General features: G+C 33.6%; 1 protein-coding gene across 1 annotated transcript; it reads right to left on the bottom strand.

Moving 5' to 3' along the window:
* Positions 1-8490: 8490 nt before the first annotated feature.
* On the bottom strand, positions 8491-12310 carry LOC102669203 (uncharacterized). Its single transcript, XM_006598173.3, has 2 exons — positions 10528-12310; positions 8491-10383 (listed from the first exon to the last, which is right to left on the bottom strand). Exons 1-2 carry the CDS (start codon positions 10619-10621, stop codon positions 8921-8923), a joined length of 1557 nt encoding a protein of 518 aa, XP_006598236.1. The 5' UTR covers positions 10622-12310; the 3' UTR covers positions 8491-8920.
* Between the last annotated feature and the right edge of the window lie 66 nt (positions 12311-12376).

The following is a 12376-nucleotide window of genomic DNA, read 5'->3' as shown; positions in this document are numbered from 1 at the left end:
AATTTGACTTAATTTGAACAAAAATGATGAAGACAAGTAGATGACAAGACACTATAAGTGGGTGTAATGAGATTATTTGACCATTTGAAAATACCAAATTGCAATCTTGGCCAGCAAGTACATTATACAGAACAATCAAATAAACCGAACGTGGCAAAAATATATCATGAAAGAAAAACTGCAAACATAATGGTCCAAAAAACAAAGCATTTTCTCAAGGTATTGACCTTTTCATGATGTGGAGGTCCTCCTTTGTATAGTGTGGGTAGCCTTGCGGTGATTCCATTGCAATTGAATACATGACACACAAGTTTTGTTTTATCCCTTTTGTCGCATTGCAATTTTCATCAGAAGATGAGCTCATAAATAAGTAGTTGAAGTACAAATTAGGAAACTAATTATTCTCTGAAAAACAATTCAACTAGGGATTGTCACCTTCATTGAAAAGTAATGATTATACTATGTAAACATATGTTACATCTTTATATCATTATGTTTAATATTGCAAATGATCTCTTCATTGCAGTTGAAATCGAAATATGAAACTTGTTTTTTTTTTTTTTTTTACTTTCTTTACTTAAATTTTAAATTTTCTTATACAGTAAAATTAGATATAGAAAATTTTCAAATTTCAGTGTATCTATTGTTCTCTGATTTTCTCTCTTCCATGTGAAAATCGGAGCAAATTTTTGGCTGTTGTTTTTTATTTTTTATGAAGCTTTTGCTATAATTTTTCCTTTCCCTTTTTATTTTTTTTAACATTTACAATATAACTTATTAGCTAGGATGATCTCTTATTATGCCGAAAAAAGAAAATTGGGACCATACAGTTTAATTTAATCAATTGGATCAGCAACTCGTGAAAATAAGGAAATAAAACTAGTGGATCAATATTTATTAAATCATGTGATCGTGAACCTAGCTTGCTAATTGGAATTTAACAATCGTGAGGAGGGTCAGCTAAATAATGGAAATTTTGCTGGTTAAATAATAGGAGGCGTAGACAATTCAACAACCTACTCGATTCATTAAAACATAGGTCAATTTAAAGGACATGACCAAGAGTGTTTTTATTTTTTTATTTTTTATGACAAACATTGTAAACAAAGAAATTAAACGGACCACCAAGTGATGAAGCCCGAAAACTACATCATATCATATATGCATATGTATTTTACTATATTCAGCAGACACGTGTATTTCAAATTTAATCAACCCTTTCAAATAACCTAGAAAAAAATGAGATATTTTAATTTTACGAAAATAAAAAATATACTATAAAATTTTCAAGGACAAAATATGAACATTTCTAATTTTATGAGAAAGAAAAACAAATTTAGCCTATATTATTTATATATGAAGATTAGGATGGACCATAATTTTTAATTGTTAGATTAATCTTTCAATCATGGGTCATTTTGCACTAGATTTTTTCAACTCTTTCATAATATCCCCTTCAATCACTTTTGCCACCATCGGAGGTGATTTCTGATGGTACGCACCACTCCATTTTTTCCCTTCTTTTCTCGCCACCTCCACCCTCTCCTCCTTCCTCTATGGTGATCTCTTTAGCGCTAATGACCTCATCAACAAGCTCACTTCATGGACGAAACCTAAGACTCCTTGCTCGAGCAATCCTAGAGTCACAGTTAGTTACCTTCCTAGTTTTTTTTTGTGTGTGTTTGCACTACTACAAAAATACCTTTTAACGTGATTTCTACATCGATGTGGAAAATGATGTAGTGAAATTTTTAACCGATGTAAAAAGAATGTTTAAATCAGTTAAAGGGTTAACCGATGTAAAAACATTTGCTCCATAAAACGCAAGAGCCAAATTCAATTGCCAAATACAAACAACTCCACTTTCTTTTCATCCCTACCATCCACAACTAACACAAAGCACAATCGATATCTCTCTCCTTCCTCCAATCTTTACTTGCCATGACATTCCAAACCCTTTTTTTCTCCCCTTCCATAACCTTCTCTCATCTTCCCTCCTTCCCCTTTCCAATGTTACAAGATCAATAGATCATGATTTGGATTGGGATTCGTGGCAACAAACTTAAAGGACTTGCATTACCATGTTTCCCTCCCTCGCATGTCAAACATTAGATTGCAACAATGATGAGAGGCAATTGTTCTTAATTTGGTCATTTCTTTGAACATGGACAACAACACTTTCAATTTCCACCACAACCACTCTATGTTCGATTTGGAAGACTCGTTCATACCAATTTGTGAATCGATTCCTTTAATATCAAAATTCTCAAGGTTTTTATCGCTCACAGAAATGACTATGAGGTGATTCTGAACTTGATTTCCATAAAGGAAGCATTTTGTTGATTGCATTCTCTTATTGCTCATCATCGTCAATTTGTGTTTTGTTGCAAGATTAGTGTGGGAAAGGAAATTATGTTGGCTTTCAAACACTTAGTGTTGTCTTTGGTGATGTAGGAACGAGTCTTTTGTATACCTTCCTCGGCCATTATCGTTACTTTGAACCCCTCCCAAGAACTTTGCCCTTGGAAATTGCATCTTTATTTTTTCTTTTCCTCATTGGTTCAATGTTTTGCATTTTTGTTTATGTCCAAACCTTCTAAATCTATGGAGTTGTGACAGAATTGTTGTGGGGTTGTTGGTTAAAATTTTGAGCAAACCATCCTCCACGGGTTAAATTTTAATTGAAGTAGAAAACTTTTTTTATGACGTGAAAAAACATAGGTCACTAAACCAACGTGATATCTCTATTTAAATCAATGTGAAATCCCCTCTCGTAAAAGTGTTGGCATAGTTGAAGTTGATGCAATCGCACCTTTGCAACCTTGCCACCATCATCAGTGTCACTGCCACAACTAATAGAGAGCAGCTTAATGTTGAATTTGTACCCTTTTGTTGATGTCACTAAATGCTTCATTCTCTCTTCACTTTAAACCACCCCCACCAACTTTTTTTCTCTTCTCTCTCTTTCTTGCTCCTACCACCTTTCATTCCACGCTACCACCTAACCCTTCCCTTCTCCACCCTAACTCTCGGGGGTGTTCACGGGACAAGTTGGACCGGATTTGGCAAAATCCATGATCCAACCTAATCAAATTTGAACGAGATTGGGTTGGGTCACGATCGATCGATTTCCTTTTTTTTTTTTCAAACCTAATCCAAACCAACCCACTCTCAAACAAGTTGGTTTGAGTTGTGTCACGGGTCAAACTATTTAATTTTTTTAAAGTCTATTTTTTCTTAAGTTTATGAGCTAAAATTTTATTAAAATGCACATAAATTTGACACAAAACAAGTATCATACGATGGGATTGAGATATACAACCTCTACCAAAATTTTTAATCTAATAGAAAAAGGATAAAACAAAAATATACATACAATAATCATAATAGTATTTGCTTTATTAATATAAAAATATATATTACATGTAATAATAATAATAATAATAATTTAATATGAAACAACAGTCAACGGATCATGTCAACACGTTTCTAAATCAAAACACTTGACTTAATCTAAAAGTCAACGAGTTTGAATGGATCGATCAAATTCAACCAATACACACTAAATACCTAAATCAAACTATTTAGATCGATTTGAGTTAATTCGGGTTCACAGTACCTCGTTCGCATAAACACCCTTGCTAACTCTTCTTTGAAACCCCACCTCTTGGAGCTCTCCTTCACTATCTTCAAAACCATTCGCACATGCTAGAGTCTCCTCATGTTGGAATCCTCACGCATGTTGCAACTCTTGCTGGCTTTTCAATCCTAGTGTGTCATGGTAAGAAAGGTTTGATCTTTGTGGCATATTTTCAAATAGAGTACTCACTAAAATGCGGGTTTCAACTTGAACCACACCTTTCACAATCCAACAGAATCATGGCCTCTCAGCTCATTCATCTGGGGTTGCTTAAAGAAGTCAATAGGACTTGCTTTTCATGTTGAAAAGTAATAAATGTTTCTATGATCTCATTAAAGAGTACGTTGGTGCTAGAGAAGTGTGTTTTTGTGTTTGATGTTTTGAAGGGTAGAGGGAAGGTTCCTTAGAGGAATTGTTATGATGTTTTGATTGATCTTTATGTGAAGATGAATAAGACAATTGTTGGTCCATGAAGTCAAGCTCATCAGTGGAGTCGTCATCACTGGATCTTTTGAGAGGAGGGGGGAAATGGTGAAGGTGGCAACAAAGAAGATAAAATAATATCGAAACATCATTGCCAAAAATTGTTTTTGGCAACGACGAATAATGGTTGGAGAGGTTGCTGGGAGGGGGTTAAGGTAATTTGGTATTTTTGAAGTCAATGCGGGAGGTGCAAAATTTTGTAAGTTATGAACATAAACGTGAACAATGTATAATGAAAAGGAATGGAAAGATAACTCGGAGAAGATTAGAAAGGCACCTGACATCATAGAAGAATGTAGATGATTTTCTTTACCCTAAGAAAAAAGATTCCTCTCTAGATGTTATAATTAACGACGAGAGATGACCAAGAAAATAACAATAATAATAATATAATAAAATCCCTCCTAAAATTTATTTAAAAGCTAAAAAATTAAAAACTTATAAAATAAAATGTGTAACAAGCATTCTTTTATTTCTTAACTTGTTAGCAGACCAAATTTTGCACTAAGCAATTCTAACATAAAAATAATACTTGTTAGGAACAACTAATACAAAACTCAACATAATATAATATTAAAATTAATAGTAAGAATGTGATTACACAAAAATTACCCAATTCAATAAAGAGTCTAATTTAAAAAAAAATATTAATTAACATTACAACACATTACAGTAAATTAATAGCTGTGTGTGTGAAATAACATTTCACACACATTACATTACAGTGTGTTAACATTAATTTCAAACACACACCCACCCACCATTGATTCCTTTTTAATTATGAGAATTTTATAAACATATTCCCTAACATACTTTTTTATTATTGGAAATCATAAAATTGTATCTGTCTCGCCTTTATTTAATAAATCCTACTTATGATATTGATTTTTTAAAAAATTAATAGAAAAAATATAATAAAATAAGTTTGTTAGAAATGTGCAATTAATGTATAAGCAAAAAAGATACAGGTAAATCCACATTAAGAAGTAAAAAACCATAAGTAATAAAAGTTAACTATGTATATAGGTTCAATTGCATTGTAAATGAGCACCTGTGTTCTAGATTACAGTTGCGTTTGCAATTATATATTGTTCAGTGTAATTCAAATATCAATTAGTTAGTTAATGTGATAGTTAGATTGTTTGAAACTATTAAACACACGATAAATAGTGTTGTTCTTGTGTAATTCATAAGTGTGTGTGTGATTTCAATAAGCTTTTACTTTTCTCTGCAAGACTCTCTTAACAATAATTCCCTTTGTGAGTGTTCGTGTCCAACATGTTCTAACAAATTGGTAATTAGAGCTCATTCGTTCCTGGACCTGGAATATTAGTGAGTGTATAGTTGTATCTTTAAGAAACAATAGTGATGGGTTCAGGTGGAAACCTTCCCGCACAGTGGCCAATTCTTGATGGCAAGAATTGAGATAGATGGTGCATTCAAATAAGGACATTGTTTGGCTTTCATGATGTGATGAAAATCATGATGGAAGGCCACCCAAAACTAGGTGAGCTAAGAAGCTTAGAGTGTTGCTGACAAAGAGAATAAGAAGAAGGACAAAAAGGCTTTGTTCATGCTGCACCACCAGTGTATTGATGTGGCCAATTTCGACAAGATTATTGGTGCTACTTTTGCAAAACAAGCCTGGGAAATTCTTGAGAAGTCTCATGGTGATGGAGAAAAGTTCAAGATGGCTAGGCTTTAGACCCTCCATTGGCAATATGAGTTGGTATAGAAGGAGTACTCTGAAACTGTAGTTGACTTTTCACCAAAGCTCGGACCATCACCAATACGATGGCTAAGTGTGGAGAAAGAGTACCTGAGCAAAAGATAATTGAAAAAATCTTGTGAGCAATGCAACCCAGATTCGACATTGTGGTATCAATTGAGGAATCCAAAAACACCGAGAACGTGAGTCTTGAAGAGTTACAAGGCTCATTAGAGGCTCATGAATTGAGGACAAATGAAAGAAGTCTCAAAAGGTCAAGTAATGAAGCACTGTAGGCTCAAAGACCAAGAAAGAAGCTTGGGACAAAAACAAGTGAAAAAAAGGGAGAACAAAACCCAACAAGAGTGGTTGGTTTTCAAACCAAGAAAAGTCAAAAGGTGATCATAGACCTAAATCCTCAAATAAAAGTGGAGGAGGTTATGTGAAAACCAAAGGAGGATCAAAATCCTTTGATAAGAGGAAATTGTAGTGCTTATTGTTAGAAATGGGGTCACTTTGCGGATGAGTGATGGCATGGAAAAGGAAAACAAAAGAAAGAAAATGATGATGAAGCATGTTGGCTTAAGAAGATTTAGATTCTGATCCAGTTCTATCAATGACAACCACTCGTGAGGATCATGCATAGTCTAAGTCTTTGTTCCTTGACATTGAATGCTCAAACCATATGACAAGCCGCAAATAATGGTTGAGTGATCTTGATAACACAAGAACACGCAAAGTAATAGGGTTGAAGGCATACACAAGAACGAGCTTGTCTCATTAAGCGAAATTCAACTTTTGGCACTAAGCATGACATTTCACGCTAAGCGAATTTCCTTCTCGAGTTAGAATTGTGCTTAGCGCGCTTGTCTCACTAAGTGAATTACCTCCTCGAGTTGAAATTGCACTTAGTGTGCTTGTCTCGCTAAGTGAACTGTCTAAAGATCTCATTTAGCAAATCCCAACAGTCAAAATGAGCCTGGGATCCTGGTTTTACCGAAACAGGTTTTGAGTCAAACTTGAAATCTCACATTTCCGACACAGGTCAAACAAACTGCACATAACCTAACATTCACACCAAGCAATCACATACAGATAATTCACATGGCACCTCAACTAATCCAAATTAATCAAATAATGCAAGAATTACATAAAACATCTATTTTTTAGTTATCGAAATTTGAGAGCGTTATAAAATTCCTAATACAAACATAATTAGGAACATACAAAATAAACATAAATGCGAAAGCCATTGCTCGAAAATATTGTTGGAGCATTATTTTTCACACTTCATGATATGTTGCACCCACGAAATACATACTTCTTAGATGAGGTAAATTCTCCTTCGGAAAGACTTATGTTACATATTAACAACACATGGACATACAATGCAAATATGTGAATACCAAAATTATTGGTAACTTAAAATGCAAACAAATTTCCTTGACAACATTGTACAGTGTAATATTAAAATAACATTTGGATTGATGAGGAACAAGACAAAACACAACTACCTGTAGAGTATACAATTCAGTTCAATAAAAAAAAAAAACTCTGTGACATAGAAAGTAAGAAATTAACAACAAAAGTAAGAAATTTACCTCTCGCAAAACTAAGACAGAACCAACAACTATATATTGACCAAAATATTTATCTTATATAATTGTCCGTTACAAAGTGACATTAATAGTGTTTATAGGATCTTGAAATTAAAACTCTTATGAATGAATATCCCAAAAATATTAATGTAATTGTTAGAGATCGAATTAAACTTGACTACTTTGAGTGTAACTCTCGTGTTGCCAAAACCGTTGGTGGTACAAGTTTTGACAATGACAATTGTTAAATGTACACGACCAAAAGTAGACAATGGACCCTAACAGTGTTCCATGACAGCATTTACCAATCCTATAATTATACCAATTCAACAATCAATTTAGAATTTAGGTATATCTAATACCATTAGATTCATTTACATGAAGACTATTTAAATTAATTTTTGAACCATAAAACATTAGAAATATTTTAAAAAATGCAAAAATCACTCCATAAACAATATTTAAACTAAAATTTTAAAATTACTTCACTAAGTCAAATTTCACAATTAAAAAATGAAAATGAATATTTTAAAATGTATAAGACCAACAAAATATTAGTACAAAAAATAAGAAAAAAATAATTTCTCTAACTAATTTTTTTAATAATTTGTTAAATAAAAAATTAGAAAAAAAAACTTAAGAATTCGGTTGGGAAAAAATCGAATTCTCAACTGTTTTTTTTATTAAAAAAAAAGATAAAAAAACACGGTGTGAATTCGGTGTGAAAACAAATGGGGGTTTATGTTAGTCAATAATTTGAAAAGGAGGGTATATGGGAATATAATGTGTGGGATGGAGGGTACAAGAGATATATAAAAAAAAAAAAAAAAAAAAAGTCATCCTTGCTCTCTAAGATTCAGTATGATGTCACCTTAATAATTAGTACAGTATAATGTCATCTTCATCAATGGCTAAAAGATGCAACTTCCCTTTGCAAGTTGAAAATATTTCTTTGCCTAGTATCCCTTATAGCTAATTTTAATCAGAACCGTTTTTTGTCTACTGATTTTTCTGCATTAAAAGGCGATGAAAATATTTCTTTGCCTAGTCATTCTCCTTTTAAATATATTTTTAACTTTTATTGATAGGCAATCTTAACATTCCATTGTGGTTGTGTTACTAAATAAAGTTTTATTTTTCCTCATTTTGCTTCATTAAGCAAACCAAAAGAGACAAGCCAAGTTGGCATGCAGAATAAACAAATCCAGTTCAGTCATTTGCACATCTACAATATGCATGGTGGGTTAATTGTTTCGACATATACAGAGAAAATTGATATCATTATAAGAAACAACAAGAATATTATTCCAATATTCTTATAATCAAACTTAACACTTCTTTTTTACATACAAAGAAGTGAGAATTTCTCTCTCTCTCTCTCTTGTTTTATATACATGTATAGAAGAAAAGTGTAGAACATAAATGTAGAAAATGAGTGCAAGAATAGCATTGCTAAAGAAAGGATGTACACCCATATAATAAGTCTACTACTTACCGTTCATCTCCTTTCCACATATCCTTCTGCTTTGGACCCTTGGGCCCTTCCTTTGGACCCCAATTCATCCAATAATTTAACCATGGTGGCTCTCTAATTTGTGACCCCAAATATTCAGCAGCAACTATTTCAAACCAAGTTGCCATATCCATGACTGCATCACTTCTAGCTGCATCATTCCTTACACCTAACCCTCTCATCCCTTGCATAACAAGGCCAGGTTTTGGGAACAAGGCATGGCCATGCAAGGAAGAATAAGCCGCGGGTCTATTACCATTTTGGAAATCAAGCTCAGATGCATCCACCCATTTACCCTCACTATGTTGTGAGAAATAAACCCTCCATAATTCTCCATTAAAGTTGCTTACCCTTAATGTCAAATGCTCCCAATCCCCCACATGTTCCCCTTTGGTCCTTAGTGGAATGTTGGTGCATGCCACTTTTGCCCTTGCACCCCCATTAAATGGGTAGAAAATCCACATTACAATGTCAGTGAAAGTCCCACCTAGCATAGGTTTAACATGAACATAAGCTTGTGAACTTGCCAAATCTCCTTTCTTTATACTAACTCTCTTGGTTTCATCCAAAGGCAGGTCCAACCAATAGGTAACATCATCATCATCATTGGAACCACCTTGTGGAAGGTTAGAGCCATTTGGTTCTATTGAACTCTCCCTTATGACACCCTTTCTTTTCTCAATTAGTACTGCTCCATTAGTGAAAAACCAATCCACAGAGGAAGGGAGGTACTCCTCCATAGGATGCAAGTACATATATGGGGAATATGCCTTGATCATTGCCTTAATTTGGGATAAATTGGGCATGTAAGAAAAGCTACCCTTGGTATTTTTCAAACAAGAAATAGGTAAAGCTTTGGAATTAGTCCCTCCTCCACTTTGAGCTAGGAAGGTTCCTACACTAACCCCTTGAGCTTCAATGCCTCTCTTGATTGGCCTAACATCATACACATTGAACCTCTTGTTTTCTGTTCTCCAAAGCTTCATTGAATGACATGTTGTGCATTCATCAGTGAGGTCTGATCTAACACACCTGATTTTGTCAAGGGAAGGCTTCTCTGGTGAGGTGGTGACAACATGGCCAACAGGTTTATAGCCCTCAGGAGCTATTGGTAACCAAATGTAGCCTTGTCCATCTTGCTTTATTTTTAGAGACTTGGTGTTCCATACCAATTTGTAATCAACTGGTTTGGCTAAAGCTCCATTTAAGGTTGAAGAGTTATCTTTCCCCACAAGAACCCAACCATGAAGAGGCTTGTTGTTGGGTTGGCAGTAACATCCCAGCATAAAGAACCCTTCAGATAGACCTGTTGGTTCAAAAAAAGTGGCCCCTAGATTGTTTGGTCCACCTTCATAGGTAGTCCAAACCTTGTTGAATGTTGAAATTTGTGACAATAGCAACCCACCACCAAGGTCTATGATGCTGGTTGCAAATCCACCACCTACAAAATCCGTCACAATCCAATTAAAAAAACAACAATAAAATTACCATGACCAAATTAATCAGAAATGTTAGACAACTTGCTTATCTTATCAGAGTATATATATAGAAAGAAATGAAGAAATGTATTATTGATTAATGCTACCTGGTGGCCAGACTGGTATATCAGCAGGAAGCTTAAATGTGGTTTCAATGCGTGGATTTTGCTTTTTCTTGAATTGGCCAAGAGAACTCGCCATTGCCTTGTTTTTAGAAGGTAGAATGTTATGTTATCAAATATGGCTATTAATTGTACATAAGAGTAAAAGTTGTGCATTTTGCAAGAAGAAGCATATTCTTTTCGTGAAACTTAATTAGCTACAAAAATATATAATTGTAAAATGGGCTTTAGTAGCAATGTAATGAAATAAAAAATCCTTCAAATATTCCTCTTGGCGTGAACAAACTAGGCAAGATGTTGTGATCCATGTATGATATAGGTTGTACTTGGTATATTGGTGATCCGACACCTTCCTTGCTTTTTCTTGGAGATATACTTTTCAAGAAGAATGAGGATGTTTTCTTTTCCTTAAGAAAAATGTTTGAAAATAAGTTTTTTACTGAAAAAATGTTTTTGAAATAGTTTTTGTCTTTGTCTCATGTTATAACATCGTTACAACAAGTTTAACTTATAGATATATGGCATGTAAGAACATAACGCTTTTCTTTTCATTTTAGTCTTTATACCCAAAAAAAAAAACTTTTTAAATTAGTGTCTAATACCAAAACACTTTGTAAAGTAAAGAGTTTTTTTTCCAATTCACTGTAAAGTAGAGTAAAGATAACAATCCAACAAAACAAAAAACAAACAATCCACAATAATGAGTGTTTTTCTATAAAATAAAGGAATAAAACAATGGGTTTTCATTACTAATAATAATAATAACAACAACAATAATAATAACAACAACGACTACTGTCGCACCAAAAGCCCATATACATTCATCTTTCATAATGAGAAAAACTCAACACTTTTCATTAGGGATAAAAAGAAATTAAAATAGAGAATTTGAACTAACTTTAGGTGTCAAAGTCATTGATTGTTAGAGATAATGATGAAACCTCCTTACATAGTTTTGTTCATCTTATACATCAACATACTCAAAACTTATGGTCAAATTTGCTCAAACTTCTAATGTATGACTGTTTTGGATTTGTTTACATTTTGTTTATGTATTGTCCAAGGTTCACAAAATACATGTGGCATCCTACATGACACACTCTGTGATACATGTCAACTCTCCATGTCAGCCTTGCAACAGAAGTGTGTGGACGCTCGACCCTTAACAACTAGACTCCCCAATTAATAGGTTATTTTTAACCTATTAATATTCAAATATATTTGAATATATTTATCTATTGGCAAGTAATTAAGTAATTAATCATCTACAAGCCACACATTATCTACAAGGTATGATTATTTTTTAGCTTTTATCTATAAGCTACCGTTTATTTTTAACATTATCTAAAAGCTTCTGACTATTATTTACAAGTCGAGAATTTGCAAAGACTATAACAGTCCCTACAAACAACGACCTGCAGATACACTCTACTCCTATAAATATCAAGTTTCATCGAATTCTCTACACACTCACATTCGTTCACACTTTGAGCTTAAGCATACTTGCTCTCATACACATATACTTGTTTATTTCTCCTAACTTATATTTTTACTTGAGTGTCGAAGTCCTTTATTTTGTAGATTTCTCTTCTTGTTCTCTCAACAAAGGTCATCCTCAAAGAAGGTCGACGTGTGAAGTTTTGGAACTTACTTTAAGCACGTTCACCGTGACATGTCATAGTTCCAGATTTTAGTAAGAACAATTTTATTACATCGTGTTTTTCCTTCGCCTTCACATTACGTTCTTGTATATATATTGCACCGAGAATAGAGAGACCTAAAGTCCGTACTTGTTTATAGTGCACCGAGAATTGACAAGGTTTGTGAACTTGTT

This window comes from Glycine max, chromosome 15 (assembly GCF_000004515.6).
Source record: "Glycine max cultivar Williams 82 chromosome 15, Glycine_max_v4.0, whole genome shotgun sequence".
Classification (NCBI taxonomy): Eukaryota; Viridiplantae; Streptophyta; class Magnoliopsida; order Fabales; family Fabaceae; genus Glycine; species Glycine max.
This window is presented reverse-complemented; position numbering and strand designations above follow the sequence as displayed.